Source organism: Juglans regia, chromosome 4 (assembly GCF_001411555.2).
Source record: "Juglans regia cultivar Chandler chromosome 4, Walnut 2.0, whole genome shotgun sequence".
Lineage (NCBI taxonomy): Eukaryota > Viridiplantae > Streptophyta > Magnoliopsida > Fagales > Juglandaceae > Juglans > Juglans regia.
Genome location: NC_049904.1, coordinates 29,044,817 through 29,066,287, shown reverse-complemented (window position 1 = coordinate 29,066,287; position 21,471 = coordinate 29,044,817). Strand labels below are relative to the sequence as shown.

At 34.6% G+C, this 21,471-nt stretch overlaps 2 protein-coding genes across 2 annotated transcripts; one reads left to right on the top strand and one right to left on the bottom strand.

The window, feature by feature from the left end:
• The first annotated feature begins 180 nt into the window (after positions 1-180).
• LOC109013186 lies at positions 181-3,361 on the top strand. The gene is made up of 2 exons (XM_018995178.2): positions 181-1,557; positions 3,112-3,361. The coding sequence occupies exons 1-2, from the start codon at positions 845-847 to the stop codon at positions 3,329-3,331; spliced, it is 933 nt and encodes a 310-aa protein (XP_018850723.1). The 5' UTR covers positions 181-844; the 3' UTR covers positions 3,332-3,361.
• A 2,298-nt stretch (positions 3,362-5,659) lies between these two features.
• LOC109013194 lies at positions 5,660-6,352 on the bottom strand. The gene has a single exon (XM_018995187.2). The coding sequence runs from the start codon at positions 6,350-6,352 to the stop codon at positions 5,660-5,662; it is 693 nt and encodes a 230-aa protein (XP_018850732.2).
• Positions 6,353-21,471: the final 15,119 nt, after the last annotated feature.

Sequence of the window (21,471 nt, the reverse complement as noted above, 5' to 3'; positions counted from 1 at the left end):
TGAAAATTTAAAAAAATTATAATGATTAGTTGAGATGAAATAGTTTGTAAAAACTAACGTTAATAATTTGGGACATAAAATACAAATCAGATTCAAAAAATAATTTTTTTTGGGTTAGAAAAGAAGGCAAGAATAAATAACTAATTAATTATAAAATGAATCTGAAAAATGCACTCACACAGGTTTTCTGGTACTTTGTCCATTCAAGAATCAAAACGTCGCCCGAAAACCCCAAAAGAGCAGAAATTTGTTAGGACTCAAAAGGCAATGGAAGCGAAAAAACGCGTTGCACGGTTGCAGTAACAGTAATCCCCTGCTTCTCTCTCGAGAACGAAACGGAAGTAACGCATCCATTCCAATTCAAGCCCTTTCTTCACCTTACCTCACACTACCCTCTTCTTTTTTATTCTTTTTCAATGACAATAATTGAAATCTCTTTTTAACAAACACGCAGAGAGCATTTAGTACGGTTGTTGCAGTTGGTAGTGGAGAGAAATCTCGATCTCCCACTTTTAATGTTATTTTATTTTTCAGATTTTCATATCTTAGCTGTTGATTGGAGCTCTTTTTCGGGGTGTTTGGTTTCTTGGATTCCGATCTGTATGTACTTTACCTTTTTGGAGCTTACAATGTGCTAACTGTTAATGAGCTTGAATTGACTGTGTTGTGATTACCAAGAGTAGGTTTAGACACGTTATGTTTGGTTACATTGTCCATGCTCTTATTCATAGAGATCAATGTTGCTTATTCAATTTTGATGCATATAGAGACAATAATACTGCTGGTGGTTTTTGTGAGAAAGTTTGGAAATTCGACGTAGTGGTGGAGAAATTTTTGTTTGGTGATGGATCAGGAGGAGGACACGGTACTAGCGGGTCAGTTTGATCGAGGGAGGAGTGAGAATTCTAGCAGTTCGGTTAATGGGGTGGCGTCTGAGTCTATGATTTCCTTGAATTCAGAGGAGAGGGATTCTGCATGTGTTACTGGAGGAAATGGAGCTTTGGAGGCATTGGGTACTGAGTTGGGGTCAAGTGAGGTGATAATGAACGGACACGAACAAGTAGTCAATCAGGAGGACATTGATCAGTGTGGTGGCAGTGATGTACCGCATGAAGTTGGTAGAGGGGCAAATGAAGATTCGAGCACTTTGGGTGGTGGGATTGTGCCTGAAATTGTAATTGTCATTAATTCAAATGAGGCTCTGGGTGTTGGTGGAGATGATAGGGGATTGGAAGCAAGAATTAGCGAACCGGTGTTGAGCAAGGTATCTACCAAAGAGGTGAATAAAACGGTGTCTGAACCAGAGAAGACTTCGTGTGTGATTGATATGAAGTGCAGCAGCGGTAAAGGGTTTGTTGAGAATCTGGATGTGGAATGGGTTTGTAGGATTTGCCATTTGGGATCTGAGCAATCATCTCATGTGACTGTAAGGATTACTGGTGATGTTAATATGATGACAATGATGGATTTAATTCAGCTCGGTTGCGGGTGTAAAGAGGAACTTGGCATTGCGCATGGTTACTGTGCCGAAGCATGGTTTAAGATAAGAGGGAACAGGTATTCGTTTCTCCCCTTTTGTTTTGCTCAAATTTGGTGGGGAAAATATAATATGTTAGTGTTTGAATTTGACCTCAAATTAGCAACCTTGACCGTCTTCTTATGTGTTCTTTATTTTGATAATACTTCCTTTGACGGTTAATGCTTGATTTGTCCGTTGATTTTTTTTTTTTTTTCCATTTTTTTGCTTTCTTAAGTTTGGACTTCGAGAACAAGGTCCAGAAGCTGCCACTTGATTAAGACGTTGACCTTAAAAGATCCTGTGGCATGTAATTACAATACAAGATATTCTCCCCACTTATCTTGCCCTAATTCATTAGGCTTAAGAATTAGTGTTTTGTTTTTCATTAAAAATGTCAGATTTAAAGGTGAAAATTTGTTGATTAAGCTGTGAATAATTTAAGAAAGGCATTTGAGGGTGTTGAGATTGCATATTTGCATGTCATAAGGCTGAGTTTTTGCGATCTATTCACTGGTGCTCCCTTTCATCCAAGATTCAGAATCTTACTGTCTTTCTTGTGTTTACTAATTTCTAATCTTAGACATTGATCTTTAATTTCTGCCTTTTTTTTTCTCTAAATTTCCGCCTTTCTTTGAGTGGGGCCTTTCTCGCTCATCACCTGTTTAGTTGGGGTTTTGCTGTAATTGGGAATAAGATCTGTTGCAGTGTCGTCATCCAAAATACTTAGCTTGTAACATCAAAACAACTCATACTTTACTGTAATTAGGATGAACTTCTAAATTGTATAGTATGATTTAGTTTCTTGGAATAATTATGAAGCATTGAGTTATAAAGATGCAAGCATGACAGCATAGACTATGCTGATCTTAGTGTAATGCTTCTTTGCTACTTTATCATTGGTAAAAGGGGCATATGCTTTCTCACAGTATCAATTATAGAAGAGGCCTATTTCTACTTGAGGGGCTTCAACTCTCAATGACTCGTGTAAGAGGTCTTGGGAAGGAGCCTCTAAATATCATAGATTCGCCTCTTCTATTAATATTTAAATTATTGGTACTGTTTACTTTTGGATTTTTATTGCCATTGTCTCTTCTAAGCAGAGTTCCATGTTGCATGATGTTGTATAAAATGTATGCATGAAACCCTTCAACCACCTTTTGGTAATTTATAGTCAGTTAAAATGGATTTGTACATAAAGACAATTTGTTCTCGTTCCATTCTTGTAAATCATGCAATGCTCTTTCTACAAGTGTTGTCCTCTCTTGCATTTAATATACTTGTATACCTACAAATCAAGATACTCTTCTATGTAATGCATTGGTCATGTAGTACAATAATGATCTGTTAATCAGATTGACACACTGGTGCACCCAAATGTGTATGAAGGGAGCAGTTAAAAATTTTCTGAAATGACTGGAAAACTAATTTTTGATCGTGACTCAAGTTCCTGAGTTTTAATCTAGTTTTATGATTAACTGATGTATCCTGAAATTATCTCACTTATGATGGACTCATGGCAAAGTGCTTTGAACAAGAAGCTAGTGTTAGAATTCACTACTTACACCGATTCATTCTTTCATTTGTGCATGCAGATTGTGTGAAATATGTGGTAAGACTGCAAAAAATATTACTGGTGTTGGGGATAACGGATTTATGGAGGAATGGAATGGAAGGAGATCCATAGGTGGAAGTAGTAACCCCTCAAACAGGGGTCGAGGATGTTGGCGTGGACAGCCATTCTGTAACTTTCTGATGGCATGCCTGGTAATAGGTTTTGTGCTCCCATGGTTTTTTCGTGTGAATATGTTCTGATATGGGTGTAAAAAAAAAAAAAAAAAAAAACGTAAATGTTCTTCTTGAGCATCGTCATTTTTCACGCTTGCATGGTGTAGCTGGTGCATCATGTGGTTTCCGGCATTATATTGATGTACACATAGAAACACTGCCTAGATAGGTCTTCACACATTTAGGCCCTGAAGATTTGAGGTTTCAGATTATAGACGTTGCCACTCTGACAACTTAGCACCTGATCGGGCTATTCTTTACTGCTTTGTTGTTAATGTGGCTGGTAATGCAACGAGAAATTCTTCCTCCTTTTTATACCTTATGTAAGTATTAGGTTATGTCTATAAATTTCATTTTCAAGGCTGCAACATTGTTTGAGCCACGATACGTAGAGTTTCTCTTTCCTTTCCGTCTTTTTGATTTTATATTTCCTTGTTGTTGAGAGTTTTCACTGTCCACCCATTGGAACTTCAGTTGTACTAGTTATATTTGCTGGGGATACTCCATTAAAGACATGAAATACTATTTATAGATCATGAGTACATTGAAAAATAATTGTCTGTTTCCTTGTAGTTGTAGAGATTCTCTATACTTCCCTGGACTCAAAATACTGTTATCGTTACAAGTATAGCAATCGTTTGTAGGAGAGGTATTAGCACATCCAAATTGTGTGGGGGCCTAATAAGCGTGTGATGTTCCCTATACTTGAATTGGGAAACTCCTCTGTAGGTATATTTTGGTACCGTCCCAACTTGTTTTCCTCAACAAGCACTTGTTGGATGACCCTCAATCTAAAGTTATTGATCTTGTACATAAAGTACTTGGGACTATTACTCAAATAACAGGGTATATGTGTTGAAAGTTAGAAACTCTCCAGGGATTGAAGTTGCCTTGATACTCTTCAAATACTGTTTTGCTTTTCTCAATTGAAGTCAAACAAGCGGCAAAGCAAAACCCAAATATGCATATATTACTTGTGTCTTCTGTCTTAAGGCGGAGGGAAGAGTTATGGCTCCAGCCATGCATCCCTATGCCATCTCTCCCACCCCTCGCGTCACCAAATCTCCCCATTACTTAGCACCATTATCCGACATAGGTCTCGTGTGCTGTTATCGGACATACCACTTCATTTTATTTTATTTTTTTGCTCTGTGTTTTGCCTGAGCTTCATGGTACTCCAACAATGTAGGATGGGGAGTTCATGATGAACTACTCTTCACTTCAGCCCTCTACTCTACACTACTGTGGGCTCGTTTCAACGTTCTATTTCTTAAAATATATTTTTTTTAGATTTATTATTAAAAAATTAATTTTTTTTTAAATATAAATTTCATATCTATCATTTTTTTTAATAAGAGCAAAACTATACTTATTAAAAATATGTCCTGACTCCTGAATGTGTGTCTCGAAAAGCACACTTCACTTTTTTATTTTTCTTTTCAATTTTTTTATGTAATTTTTTAATTACCATAAATATTTTAAAAAAAATCACTATATTATTAAAGAATATTTTTTATCACTAAAAAAAAATCACGAATTCGGAACCAAGACAATTTCTTACACCCTATTGCGCTTGCGCAGATATCATTTCTCCTACTAAAAACACAACCACCTGTCAATGAGAGGCGAAAGATGAAGCCTTGAGCCTGCCTCAAAAGTCAAAACACAAAAGCTTTTTGCTGCACCACTACAGTATTTCGCCGCACTGGGGTGTGCACAGTGGGCGGAAGTGGTTTCCTACTTTCCACGGGCCTGAATCGAAATGAGAATAGCATCCATCCTCTTTACTTCGAATTTTCCTACAGTTTGACTATTCGTGACTCCTTTGAATTGGAGGCAGCGCACCAACTAACGGTCAAAACCGACTGTGGAAGACTGGAAGGAGGAGGAAATTATTAATTTATTTATAATTTCCATTTTTATTTTTTTCCTTTGCTTTCTTCTGTTATGTGCACAAGAACCATTTCAAAGTTCAAACTCTACCGGAAATTACATGGGTGGCGCATCTTCAATTTATAGTATTTCAGAATCTATGTACATAACAATGATGTACAAAGTTTTACAGAAAAAAAACATTTTATACGTTATAAAATCTATTTTATGTATTTATATGATCTCTTGTATTTTAGGTTTAAAGTTCGGATATAGGATGACAAGTGATTGATAATTTGATGGGGTCCGTTTGAAACCCCAATACAACAAAATCTGATACAATGAGGGAAGAAAAGTCTGATATAGTTGTTTCTAGCTTTTATTTACATTTACAGCAATGTATAAAGTATAAACCAAAATTGGAAAAAAAAATGAAAAACAAAAAAAAACAAAAAGAGACCAAAACTTGGAACCATATTTTCATCATCTAATGGAAGCAACGGTGTGAGCCCACCATTTCAGATTATTTTTCATGTCAATGTCATCGCTCAAGGTAGGGATTTTCCAATTCATCAATGAGTTTTGTGACTTTCTTCTATCCAAAACCTCCCAAGCTTCAGAAAGATAGGGCCTTGAAGTTGCAGATTCATCAACAGCATCTTCTTCCTCATCTTTCTTCCCAAATCTTTGCAACCCAGGAACGACTGAAGCCAAGCTTGAATTCCTATCTTCTTCTGAGAAAACAAAACCCAGATCCATAAACCCTTTTAGCTCTTCAAATTCAAGGGCAGACAGGCTCTTTGTTTCGCCTCTCTTCTTTCTAATACCTGTGACCTTCTTCTTGGACGATACTTGAAGACCTGTAGATTTAATTTTCTCCGGTTCCGTGATTTCTTTTCCAGAATGGATGGTACGGAGCTTTGGTGAGAGAAGGGCTGTATCTAGTGACATAGAACCGCAATTGAAGCTTGCTTTGGAGCTCAATTGGTCACTCAGGGCCCTTCTATGGAGGGTTGGGACGCGAGAAATCTGTGATTTTCGCGGGTTTTCTTGAATTTGATGATCTGTGTTTGCTTCGAAGTCGGATGAATTCTGTAGATTTGGTAGTTGTTTCTTGAAGATTTTGAGGCCGAACCAGTAAAAATCAAAGAGATCTATGAACTCCTCTGGGTCCATCGATGGCGGCTATGAAGGAAAAAAGACGAGGACTTTTGTAGTTTCCGTACAATTTAAGAACCCTTGTAAGACTTGGATGTTTTGCAAGACTTCCATCGGTTATATTTCTACTACTTTTACAGAGGGCGTTGCATTTTCCCAGAAAGAAGTGATGGATTTGATGGGAACGTGTCTTGGCTTCTAAGAAGAGATAGAAATTGCGTGTGATAATGACATGGTCCGGAGATTACTAGATGAAACCTGATGAAATAGGAATAGGAAAATATATGACGCCAAAGTTTCTAATAGTAATAGCAACTCCAAACACGTTTGTACTGTAATTTTCTTTTAAAGGCTGCACCATATTACACGACTCTGTGCCTGTCACTCGCTGACTATGCCAGTAAATTACTTTGTGACAGAGAGGTCTTTTTTAAGAAAATCTATTTTGCCTCTCTCATTTGACCGTTTAAATTGATGACAAGTTAAATTTTTTTTTTAATTTTTTTTATTTTATGATTAAAAAAATAATTTTAAATATATTAATATTTTTTTTTTATTTTTTAAAAATATTTAAATGTATTAAAAAATTATAAAAAACAAATACTTGATAATACGCTTAACCAAAAAAATGAGATGACATAATAACCTCACTCATTTTATAATAATATTAAAATAATAATTATAAAATATTAAAAAATAATAAGACATTCTCCAACACCCAAACTAGGCAACATTATCATCGTTGGTTTGCTTCAATTTTCTTGGAAATTCATCGCTTATATTTCTAATAATTTGATGACAAAATAAAAATAATAATTAAAAGATAATAAATAACATTCTTTTGTATCTTTAATTTCTTGGATTAAGGATAAAGATAAACAATCAAAATTAGTTACTCTTAGGGATTTTTTTATAACACAAATTATTTTATTTTAAGATTTTTCATAATTTTCTTTCAAATATTATTCAAATATAAATAGTTTTCAATTTCAAATTTTTAATTTTTTTATCTAATCATTACAACTTTTCAAATTCTTAAACAAAATACAAAAAATAATACAATTTTTTCAAATTACAAAATAAAATGATATTAAAAATTTACATTCTAAAAATATTTTAATTTTATAATATTTAAATTTAAATTTTTTTCTTTACTTTTCTAAAATCCAATGAAATATCTTAACTCAAATCATTTCATTACTATTTAGAGAATTATCATCTCATCTCATTCCCCAAACATCTTTTTAAAATTTATAAGTCTCGCGTACTATTTTTTTAAAAAAATGATAAATCTAAGACATATATAAAAAAAAATGATGATATATACAAGCTCCAAATACACAAGTTTTAACAAAGTCTTTATAATAAAAAAATAGATTCCACTATTAAAAAAAATGTAAAAAACCCAAATTTTCTTATGCATTTGTGGCTTGTAGCATTTACTCATGAAAAAAACACTAATGGTGGCTCTACTATTTTTAAAAGTGCAAAAAATATTATTTTTTATATAAATATATTAAAGTCAATTTATATAATTGGAGAAGAGGAATTCTATATATTAGCTACTTTCTCATTCTATACTTATATTTTTTTTTTAAGGATATTATAAAAGATGTAATAATAAATAATGAATGATAAAAAGAATTTTTAAATATGAAGAATGAGACAGTGCTGACTAAAAGGTTGCTATCGTACTCTATCTATGCAAATGGAACAAACTGTTGTTGCTTTGCTTGGGAAGGAAGAGTCAAGTACTAGTACTACTCCGGCCTCCCACGTGTGCCGTGAGGCCCACGGGGGACGCGTAAGGGAATACTTTCCATGCCCAACACCTACAAAAATATCACGTGTAGAATATTCTCTTTTGCCAATCTTGAGAACGGAATTGTCTGATCTCTGACTTGTCTTTATACGTCGTATTTCACACAAACATGCCTTTCAATTCTTTATATCTTGTTTAGCCGACAGAAATTAAATACCGGAAAGTCAAATTTATAGCTAGCACATGGTATTCATACATGAATAGTCGTATTTTGCACATCTTTAGTCGGATTCCACAACTCGGATATTAATGCCTTCACCTACACACTTAAATAAATACAAAAAGTGGGGAGTCTTAGTAGTGGCAGGAGAGTCTCTGATGTTAAAGTCAGTATATCTTCTTAATAATTTGTGTATAAATTTAAAGAGATCAGAGAGAGTTTTTCATATCTCATGATTGACTTTTATACTAGGTTTTGGGTGAGGACAGTACGTCCATAACTTTGAGAGACTTATGTCATTTTCAATGTTCAGTTGTTAGAATCATTTAATACTGCGTGGCTTTTGGGGTGGTGTCATTAATGCGGTGTGGAGTCCAAGTAGTAGTGCCATTAATGAGGCGTGGCTTCTTGACTCACTTTACCCTGCGGGCGTTCCCTGTTAAGCCTTTTCATGCCTATTGTCAAGATTGTTAAGAGGTCACGGGTTCTTTGTATTTCTTGTCCACCTGCCTGGGCAGGTTCTCGAGGATAGTTTGTCATCGGGGTGGTATTAGAGCGGTGAATCTCATCCGCCCATACCATTTACTTTTCCTACACTGGGGTTGCTTCGTGATCAGTGGGTTTTGCTCGTGGGCCAAGTATTCTATGAAGGCTCACTGACTTCTTTTAAGAGGGATCGTTGGGCATGACTGGACTTGGCCGGACTCTCTAACTTACTTACCCAGTAGCCCATTGTGGGCTTACTTTAAGGGCTGATAAGGGGGAAACCCCTTTACACTTGTATAATTAGCTGCTCATGAGAACATGCCATTGGATCTTCAATCCTTCTCCAGTAGTACTAGTCCTTTCTCTCGAATTGGTAACTTAGCATCTTAATTTAGTACCGTTATAAAGAGCAAAGTGAGAATATTTGGTGCTTACCTTTCCAGAAAATCTTAACTACTGGTATTTTATTGGACCCCTTGACAAATATTTGGTGCTTACCTTGTCCATACAAATATTTGGTGCTTATTGGTCCGGTTTTGGATTGATCCGGCCAAAAACGGTTTCCATAATGGCCAAATTGGTCGGAACCGGTCTGGTTCCAGTTTTAAGTTTTTTTGGATCGGATCGATAAATCACATCAATAAAACTTTGAAATTGATAAATCACATCAATTTTTTTTTTATCACTTAAAATCAGTTTAAAATTGAAAAATAAAATCCTAAATATCAAAAGATTTGAATTTATATACCAAAGTTGTAAATAAGATCACTAAAATATTATTTACCAAGAAAGAAAGAAAATCACTCAAATATTATTACCAAATTTTTATGGCCTAATAAATTCTCAATATATAATTTTTGATAAGTACATAATGTATTGTGGAAAGTCCTAATTTGAATATTAAAGATTGCCGAGTTGGAAATGAATAGGATGTGGGTTTGATTACTCAGTTAATTGGTGAGGAGAAAGCTACTGAGGTTTTGGAAGTTTTGAGCAAAAACAGAGATGGCCGGGGAAGATCTGTTAGTATGGATGGATAACATGAATAGGAAATTCTCTTCCAAGAGTGCATGAAACTGTGTTAGAGTATGTGCTTCCAATGTTCGATGGGCAGATTGGTTGTGGCATGCTTGTCTCCCAAAGAATATATATGTTACTATGTGAAAAGCTCTTAATAATTCACTGAGTGTGGATGTTAAATTGCGGTCAGTAAGGATTCCAATTGTGTCAAAATGTGATTGTTGCTTGACAGGTGGGTACGAGGACCTAGATCATGTTCTTGCATCTGGTAAGGTTGCAAAGGAAGTGTGGCAGCGAGTTGTTGCCCAGGTGGGGCTAGGCCGTGTATCGGCCTCAACATGGAGGCATTTAATTGATATGTGGTTCATGAAGGCTACAAAGAGTTCGCAAATGGGGCAGATACTTGGGCTTTTATCTGCAGTTATTACTTGGCTTCTCTGGTTGAGGAGGTGCCGAGCTCGAATGGAAGGGAGGAAGAATTCGAGTCATCAGGTCTGGTTGCAACTGACGCATTGGATTGCAAAGATTGGAGAAAAGTTAAAGTCAACTAAGATGCAATCGGTGAGAGATATAGCCATTTTACAGGAATTTCAGGTTCCTGTTAAGGTCCCGAAGTGGAGGTTACCTCGGTTGGTTCAATGGCAACGTCCAATTGCAAGAAGGATAAAATTGAATGTAGATGGTGCTTCTAGAGGGAATTCGAGATTAGCAGGAGCAGGGGGCGTAGTGCAGGACTCAGACGGAAACATCATAATGGCTTCCTCGGTAGCTCTGGGCATCGGCACTAACAACTATGCGGAGTTGATGGGGTTATTGCATGGTTTTCGGTTGGTTAAAAGAGATGAGAATAATTGATATTGATGTTGAGCTTGATTCCTTGCTGGTAGTCCAATGGCTGAAGGGGAAAAAAAATGTGCAACGTGATATCTTGAGGATTTTTTAGAAGAGGTAATGATAATTTTACAGGGCCTTAACACTCACTTCTCTCATATATTCTGGGAAGGGAATAAATCTGCGGATTATTTGGCAAGGTTGGGGGTGGAAGGTACTAGTAAGCAATGGTAGTCTGTTTGGGAGCCTCTCCTCAAATGCATTCTGTGTCTTGAAAAAATTGGTCTTCCCACTATACGGCTGGTATAGTCTGCGTTGGTTCTGTAATGTTTTTTGAGTTTTCTGTTTTGTTTTGTTTTGGGTTGGTGTTGATGGCTTAAAGGGGGTTTTGTAATGGTTTTCTTCTAACATAAAGGGGGGGTTTAGCAATAAATTACGGAGGTCCTTACTCCGGTTTTTTTTTTTATAAAAAAAGTACATAATACATTCATAAATTAGTAATATTAATATACATTAGTATATAATGTATATTAATTATAATTTACATTTTATGGCCTAATACTAATAATATTAGTAATTTAGTATTAGTATACTAATACTAATATACTATCACTATAGTCTATCAATAATATAGTTATAATAAATTAAACTCACTATAACTAATACTAATATATATACTAATATAAATAGTCTCATATAGACTATAGTTATACTCATACCAATAGTCTAATATAGGTATACTAAACACTATAATTAATACTAATATATAGCTATACTAATAGCCTAATATTAATACTATTATATAGTCTAATATATTATATAACTATAACTAATACTAATATATATACTAATACTAATAGTCTAATATAGACTATAGTTATACTAAATCACTATAACTAATGCTAATATATATCAATAATAATAGTCTAATATTAATATTATTATATAGTGTAATATATTATATAGTTATAACTAATACTAATATATACTAACACTAATAGTCTAATATAGACTATAGTTATGCTTATACTAATATAGTTATACTAAACCACTGTAACTAATATTATACTATAGTATTAGTATTAGTATATAGTATTATTATGATAGTATCACTATAATAGAATAATATATAGTTGGTATATATAATATATACAATACTATATATATTATATATATTATGCATATAGACTAACATTTCCAAAGGCCAAACGACGTCGTTTAATTGGAGCCTGGGTTGCTTTTAATAATGATATACAAAATATCGCGCGGAAGAGTATCATTAGCAATTACCTGCAAAAAAAAGGATGCGCATATGTATGGTAGCAATTGAAACAAGAGAAATTTTATATGGAAGTCTTACAGCACACACTTATATTATACCTAACTAACATGTAATTTTTCATTGTTATCTTTCAATTTAAACACATTTTTTTATAGAAAAAATACAAATATTTAAATATTAAGATGGAATGAAAAAAAAATGACAAATGACATTAATTATTTTAATCATCTTTGAAATAAAATCCTTACTAGAAAGACAAATATAATTTGTTGGCTTACCAACAATGATGCTCATGAAGCCGGTGGCATGAAATTACAATATACATGCGCGGGTGAATGGCAGGGCAATTATTCTTTGGCAAAGCAGAAAGTACGAATGCAATATGCGCATGTTCTCTCTGTCATGCGGCTCTGCCAAAGGAGGACTGCACTGTTATTCATCAACCCAACAGATCCATCTGCATGCTTCACTTCCGGTCATCATGTGAACTCTCATGCTCGAGTGGCAACAGTAATCCAATAATATGGCCTTTAATTTTATCCTACATGCATGGTTCGCACCAGCATTTTGGATATGCCGGGCGCCGGGAAAGAAAAATATAGGATATTCCAGCACAATTCCTTTAAAGAGGTTCCATTCTCTTTGCTCCATGTTCTCGTGGTCCCAGTTCGATCTTCCCTCTCGCCATCACTGTCCTCTCTAATGAAGACGATCGATCGAAGTGCTTGACACACATCTTTTATTCTTTGATCTTTATATTGACTGGAAACGGATTTTTGTTTGGAACACTTGGCCGCCTCCTTTAATTTGTCTTATTTAATTTGATTTTCATATTCCTTCTCCATACTATCAGTATCAAACAACTGGCCACCTTTGCCTGAAGATAATTAACGCGGGCAGCAGCCAGTATTGATTCAGGAATCGTTTTTTTTGTGTACGTTTTTTATGCGCTTTTCTGTACGTTTTTTTTATCTCTGCGTTTTTTTCCGGTGCGTTTTTTACATACGTTTTGTACCTTTTCTGTACGTTTTTTACCTGTTCGTTTTTTCTGTACGTTTTTTACCTGTGCGTTTTTCTGTACTTTTTTTTATCTCTGAGTTTTTCCGTGCGTTTTTTATGCGTTTTTTCTATACGTTTTTTTACCTTTTCTGTACGTTTTTTACCTTGCGTTTTTTCTGTACGTTTTTTACTGCACGTTTTCCTGTGCGTTTTTTATAAGCGTTTTTTTATTGTGCGTTTTTTACGTACGTTTTTTTGTGCGTTTTTATGCGTTTTTCTGTACGTTTTTTACCTGTGCGTTTTTCTGTACGTTTTTTATCTCTGAGTTTTTCCGGTGCGTTTTTTATGCGTTTTTTCTATACGTTTTTTTACCTTTTCTGTACGTTTTTTACCTGTGCGTTTTTTCTGTACGTTTTTTACCTGTGCATTTTTCTGTACGTTTTTTATGCGTTTTTTACTGCACGTTTTTCCTGTGCGTTTTTAAAAGCGTTTTTTTATTGTATGTTTTTTACGTACGTTTTTTGTGCGTTTTTATGCGTTTTTCGGTACGTTTTTTACCAGTGCGTTTTTTTGTGCGTTTTTTCAGTACGTTTTTGTATGTGCGTTTTGTTATGTGTTTTTTTCTGTATTTTTTTAAGTGCGTTTTTTTATGTACGTTTTTGTCTGTACATATTTTCTGTGCGTTTTTTTCGTGCGTTTTTTATGCGTTTTTCTGTACGTTTTTTAGCTGTGCGTTTTTCCTGTACGTTTTTTAGCTGTGCGTTTTTTTCAGTACGTTTTTGTATATGCCTTTTTTTATGTGTTTTTTTCTGTATTTTTTTAAGTGCGTTTTTTTATGTACGTTTTTGTCTGTACATATTTTCTGTGCGTTTTTTTTATGCGTTTTGTCCTATACATTTTTTCTTGTGCATTTTTTTACATACGTTTTTTATGTTCGTTTTTCTTCTCCGCATTTTTTTCTGTGCTTTTTTATGCTTTTTTTTTACTGTACATTTTTCCTCTGCATTTCTTTTACTGTTCGTTTTTTCCTGTGCCTTTTTTTTTCTGTGTTTTTTATGCGTCTTTTGCTCGCATTTTTTTTACTGTCTCATCTGTGCATCCGCACTCAGAGGAATGATTTTATAATTCAGACAAGTTGTAGAATGTAATTATGTTTGGTTGAATGAGAACTTAACGATTATGCACTCGAAATAAGGTTTTTATTTGGTACTAGTTCCATCCACAAGTTCTCTTCACAGCTTTCTTTCCATCTTTCCTATTCCTCATGCTCTATCCATTAGTAACTCATGCACGCTCTTGCCTTCGTGTACGTACCTTATCTGCTACATGTGTGTGCGTGTATTAATGTAACTTTGCCAACCCCAGCATGCACACATTTCTTCAAAATAACAGCTTAAGTAGAATGTGTTGAGAATAATTGTAAACATATAACAAAATATGATTGAAGGAAAAACAAGAACGATTTTGCATGTGAACATCTCTGTCCTGGAAAACCCACAACTATATTCCTTTGCTCTATATAAACTGGTCTTAAAGTATGCATTGCAGAGAGAGAGAGAAAAAGATAATTGAAAGATCAAAGCTATATTAATGGAAGGGGGACCATATATGATGGCTACAGAAGAAGTGAAGAGAAGATATAAAGGGAATGATCCTGGGCATATGCCACAATTCGTTTAATTTCATGGAATATGCACTTGTAATGTGCGGATCGTGCATGCAGAATAAAAAGAGGCCAGGGATGTTTTACAAAGACAAGCAGATTTGAATGGTGGGAAAGGAAAACCTGATGGTAGAAAAGAATAACAGTGCGATTCTCCCTTGGCCGAAAAGTTGGGCATGCATTTGCATGAGTGCTGATTTCTGCCAAAGGAGAATTGCCCTGCAATTCAACTACTACCTTTCTTCTTTGTGATCATCGCTTAATTATTAAGCACACATGCACTACGTTCTCGACTCAAGGTACGTGATGTAGGGGGCAGAAAACAAGAACATATTTATCAGCTCTACATGCAACAGTACCCTATATATGCCAAGCCTTATATACCAGCCCGACTAATTTATAAAAGAAACACCACAGCACCAACAAATTAAGCGTAGCTAGCCCAGCCTAAATAGCTAGAGAGCCAACCAAGCAACAGCTAGAACAGTTAAATGCAACTACATGCGGGTACGTACCTGCAAAGCAAAGCAGCCAGCACGTACACATTTGCAAACCAAAGCAACCAAACTCCAGTATCAAGCCAAATATCCATGCATGCGAGCAAAATAATCATCGTTTGTACCAGAAAACGACTGTCGACAAACCCCCAATAAATTCTGTTTTCTATAGAATCTGGGATACCTTTGGAACAACTTAACCTTTGTTCTAATGGTTCCTATGGTTTTCATCAATACAACCACCAGTTTCCTTGCTTTACCTGATCCATAGAGCGTACGGCTAGTTCCTCTCCCTCCAATAATAGACTGGCAGCAAACCTTGAGTCCCTTATTCTGGAAGGGTGACGATGACTCTACTAGTGATCCCCGAGGAGCTCAAGTAACTTGGGAAAAAGTATGCTGGCCTAAGAAGGAGGGCGGCCTTGGGTTGACAATTAAGACTGGAGAACTGGTCCAAGGCTGCCATGCTCAAGCATGTGTGGGACATCTTTACTCGTATTTTCTAATCCCATTAATAATATAATTATCTTATCTGGTTTTTTTTCAAAGAATTAGAGAATATGAACTTGGAGGTCGACCCTGCATGGGCGATTCTTTCACGCTTGAAAGCTATTATCATTCATTTCGGGGGTGCTGTTGTCTTAGGTTTGTCATATGCACACGTCCAGCTCAAGAACCCAACAGTAAATATAACTTAATTACCAATAAGTACTTAGGCATGCATGATTTGTTTTGACATGAGTAAGATTTTTGGATAGCAGATCTCCGCACACTCCTAGCTACTTAATTAGATCACCCAAACTAATTATGAAGATGCCTCCTGATTAAATGGGTGGCAAAGCCTGAGGAGCACGATAGCGGTGATAGATTTAGAGACCTGTCGAATTGGCTGGCCGGCGGCGAAGTGCATATATCTGCTCCGAAAGACGTTAGCATATAGAAAAACATAAACAAGCAACGAGAGAATAATTATACAGGAAGACGGTTCTAACCTCATAAATGCTGAATTCAAAAATGTATACACTCTTAAAGAGATCGTGCGTAATGGGTTGAATATCAATTAAGCAAGAATTATAAGTGAGCATTGCGTCTCTTAATTGTGTGTGCAGTGACTTTGAGAACTAATTACTTGACTCTCTAATTAGTCTTCATGCATGAATGCATCAAATAATATAGAAAAGCACAGAGTACATCTGCATATATTAGAAAACCCAACTAATTAACGCTGTATGTGGTTAGCATGTGAATTCGCAGTACCCAAACATGCATTAATTGAAAAAAACGATCTTTTGCATGGATGCCAATTGCACAGGAGTTCGTTGATCATTTAATTATAAGATGGGAAGAAGTGCATTAGAATTGCTGAGCAAATCTCCTTTGGCAACCAGCACTCCTCTTCATCGGGGAAAACCTAAATTTTCTCTGTAAATGATGTAGTGTGAGTACAGCTTGCCAACAGGAGATGCTCGGTAATTCACCTACACTGCATGCGTTAATGCTATGGAGTAATGATCGATCATCACAAACCATGTATATTTATTCTACAAGATAGGACTCATTTTGCTCTGTAGTCGATGTATATATACGGCCTAGCTAGTCGAACAATATTGAAAGGGTCACTCACTTTATTCAGCTTATTTTTAACGCATCCTCGTACAAAACCTAATTTCATCAGTACTGAAGCTCGGCTGATCTGTAGGATCCAGATCAATAGTATTAAGGCTCTGTTTGGATCTTTAAAGTAATATTAGATTATTTGAATTGATTTATGAATAGTAGTATTTGGTAAATTCTATATATTGAGATATGTTTGAATATTGCAAATAGATTGAAATATATATTTGAAAGTATAAAATAGGTTGAGACGTGTTTTAGCTTTTTATGAGAAGTTGAAAAGATAATAGATCTCATTAATAATCAATTTCAAATGAATTGAGGTGATTTCATCTTTCAAACAGCACAACATTAACGCATCAAATGCAATTTTAGTTTTATGGCTTGTGGTTCAATCGAGAGAGCGAGAGAGACAAAAATTTGTTTAGATCTATAATTCTAAAGCAGCTTTGAAACAGTGGTCCGTCCTTCATTTTTTTGGTATATATATATATATATATATATATATATATATAGGTAAGGTGATAATATAGTTATAAAATTCACTTCTCTCAAAAGTTTAAGTTAATGAAAAAATATAAATTTTATTATTTATTTTATATCTTAACACATCTTCCACATGTAGGCCAAACTCTCATTTAATGAGTGGGTGCAATACGTGAAACATTTAATCAAATGGAGTAGAATGTAAAGTCAGGATTCGAACTCAGGATCTCAACTCTGATACTTAAGCTGTAGATGAAAAGAAATAAATTTTATTATTTATTTTATATCTTAACAACAGTAAACAAAAAACAAAAACAATCTAGAACAATTTAGACACGGAAGATCCTTGAGCATGTTCTATTGGCCATCGGTCTATATTTCAAGGAGTTGTTTATATATGCTTCTTTTCTATCTGAAACGTGCGCTTCTGATGGATGATATGTGTTAACGTCATGTTTCGTACTTTTTTGGGTTAGGTTACAGCAACTCAGGTCTTCAAAATTGGGCATGCGAAAACAAAGAAGAAATAAGTTGGGAGAGGGCTCCCTCGGAGCCGGAGAGTCTTCGATACCAAAATCAGTAAAGTATTTTGAAAGTTTGTAAATAATGAGAGAGTCTAGAGGCCAGAGAGCTTTTTTGTACCTGAAATTTGCTATTTATACCGAGAGTCTAGGGGGACAGATCTTGCCCTGTGGAATTCATGTCTTTTTTACTGTTCATTTTGTCAGAGTCATTTAAATGTGGCTTGTCTCTATGACGGCGCCATTAATGTGGCGTGTTGCTCGGATAGTAGTGTCATTAATGTGACATGGTTTTCCTATTTGCCTGACTTTGCTAGTGTCTTTAGTGGACCGTCGATACCATCTTGTCAGAAGATCAAAGGTTCTCCATTTTTGCCATTCTACCAGGTACGAGTTCCCATAAGCAAAGTGTGGCCGAGTTGTGTTAGGCCTGTTTATCCCATCAGTTATCATTGCTTACTTTCCCTTGCAGACGAGTTGCTTCGTGGGCAAGTTTGGGCCCTGACCGAATATCATGGCAAAGCCCATTACTCTCTGCCGAGCGCCCAGTAGGCTTATTAGTGAGGGAAAAATCCCCTTACAATATGAGTGCGAATTTCTCTTGTATAAAGAAAAAAAATCATTCTCATATATATATATATATATATATATATTATATTATATATTATAATTGTAGTACTTGTCGTTGCTTGGATACTCCATCGCTTATGGCGCAAAAGAACAACAAAGAAAACTTGTGCAAAAGAGGTCCTAAAAACAAAGAATGTTGTTGCACTTAGCGACAGGCCGTGAGTTAATGTTTGCAAGATCTATGCATTTAGAATTTCTACTGAGTTTTTTTTCTCTGCTCGAGTCTTGAGAGCACATATTTAACTTTTAAGTTTTGCTATTCATCATCTCTACACATCATACATCATATTTATTTTTATTTTTTAAAATTTTTTATTGTATTTTATTATTCTTAAACTAATTGAGATATTTTGTTTATCATCTATTCATTTATACATTTGGTAAGAGGAAAAAAAAAAAAAAGTTATGTAATACTGTATACGTAGTCATGTGTGGTGTGAAAATGATGAAGATAACTTTTCTTTACTTCCTTACTTGACTGCGTGCAAACCTGTCATACAAGATCTATGCATCAAAGAAGCATATCCGGACATGGAACGATGCATTTGTTTTATAAATAGTGACAGATGCTTTCTATGCAAGTTTGTCCAGTTTTTTTTTTTTTTTTTTTAAAAAAAATTGCAATATTCTTAACAAATTAAATTGATTTTTTTAGATGAATTGTATTTTTTTCAGAGGATTTACACGAGACTTACATGCTTTAAATTATCTATACATAAATCATTTTCTTTTTCTATATATATTGAGCTTGTATCACTTCATTATATTTGATTGTGAGTTTAGCTTATAATATTCAGCGAAGACAAATATTTTAACCACAAATTAGAGATTCTATAAAAGTAAATTCATAAATTAACATGATTTAGATTGTACAACTATTTTGAGTGTAAAGTAGATCTAATATTATATTAAAATCATATCATTTTATAGGTTTCCTTGTGAAACTTTGTTATGATTGTAGTACTTGATCTCTTGAGTGAAAATGAATGTAAACCAACCCAACTGATTGACTGTATCGGGGTACTTAGTCGTGGTTCGAATTTACGATGGTTTGTGATGTGGGCTGTCTTGTCAATATGCTAGCTAGAATAGCAGCATCATATATACTACATCAATATGGACATCTTTTCGAACAAAATCCTGACAGATAAGTATTCTAAGCATATCGACTTTCTTTAGTCAATCCATGATTAGAAAACTCTCGGTTCCTTGTATATAACTATTGTGTCCCAACCTCAGCTTCAAAGGTCATACAAAAGTACTGTAATTTTCAGAAGCAGCATCGAGTTGAAATATGGTTTCACATTATAAACATGTCTCACGATCAACAGGACGCGATGGCCTGGTGCTTAATTCCATGGAAGATCCAAGCGCATGTTCTTGATTTCTTTATCTTATGCATGTGAATTTCCTTTCTTGATTGCTGTCAAGCACCATTAAATGGGCCCAAAATATATTTTGTACGCAGATCGAAACTCGAGACGACAGCATTTATGTACAGGGTTCTATGCTTGTTTTTTATTCTTGTGGTGTATATTTATATATATATATATAAATATATATATATATATATATATATATATAAGTTTAAGGCTTGCAAATCTTTTGTAGTTCTTTTAGGGAAAAAAATAGAATCTACTATAAAAATATAGAATTTTCAAATGAATCTTGCCTTCCTTTCTTAAAAAAAGGAAGAAGATATATATATATATATATATATATATATATATCACGTAAATTTCTATCATTGCTCTCGTCCATTGCTTAATGGTCACGGCCTTTGTCCAAATTATAATATCGAATTCCACTTAGAATAATCAAAAAAAAAAAAAAATCTGATCTATTCTTCATCAGTTTGTTGGGTGTATAATTTGTTTCCTAAGCTAATCTTGCCAGTGCATTAAGCACTAGCTCAAAGGCATATATGAGTCTAGCTGAACGTGATTCGAGCAAGTGGAACTCTTCGAGGGGCAAGTTCCTAGTTTTAATAATAGCTCAATATGTCCAATTTTTTTTCTCAAAAAGGAAAAAATGTCCAATTTGAGTGGCTGCATGGTGTGTGTATATTATATATATATATATATATATATATATATAAAGATATGAATATTACTTTTGAGACACAAAAAAAAAAAACCAAAGGAAAGACATGATGAAAGTGTTGTAATTAAGCAGATTGATTTTTTTTAATTAGTAATCTAATTTCATTTTGTAAATTTTAAAGATTGCTCTTCGAACTCGAGAATGTCTGTCTTTTTTATTTTTTTATTTTTTTATTTTTATTTCTAAACATGCAAGCTGTCAAAGAATAACTTGCATTTTGTAAAAAAAATATGTAGACGCAATAGTTCTCTATTCAAAGAGGCCGGTCCTCTCTTCAAAGAAGGTCCTTTCAGTAGTATTGGCTATTTGTCCCACATTTTTTTTTTCAATGAAACCAAGAGGCAGGACCTCCTATTTTTATTACACGATCGAAACGTTGTTAACAAAGGACTCCGTGGAAAGAACAAACAACATCAAGAAAACAAAAATCGACTCCACACTACAAGGGAATCACCTTTTCGGGTGGTCTAAATTTAATTCGCCGCTAACAACATTTAATTTATTAGATATGCTCTTGCGGTGAAAATACGGAGAATATTTTCGCCCCAAATAGTATCTGTTGCTTAAGTTTCTCTACTCCATGAAAATGTTTGCCGCTTACTCAAATCGACAAAATGTTTTGCGATGATATCAAAATCGCTGCAAAAAGTAAAATGTAATTTCTTCTCCATCAGTTCAAAAATTTGAGATGGAAAGCAAACGAGGACCTAGAAATCGTTGAATATAATGTCTATTAGTGATATTTTTTGTTGCGACGATATTAGAATCGTTGGGAAAGGCCTAAATTTTCTAAAAGACTTTTTATTTGCCGCAAAACTAGCTATTATGGCAATTTTCCCATTCGCTCAATTAAAATGCCGCTACAAAACTAATATTATTTGCGGCGATACAAAAGCGCCATAAAAGGTCAAATAGTCGCCGCAAATGGATGAACAGTAATTTCAACATCAGATTTTCGGATACATTGCTTTGATTTCCACGGCGATAAGAAATCGCCGCAAAATAATTGTTAATTGCAGCGAT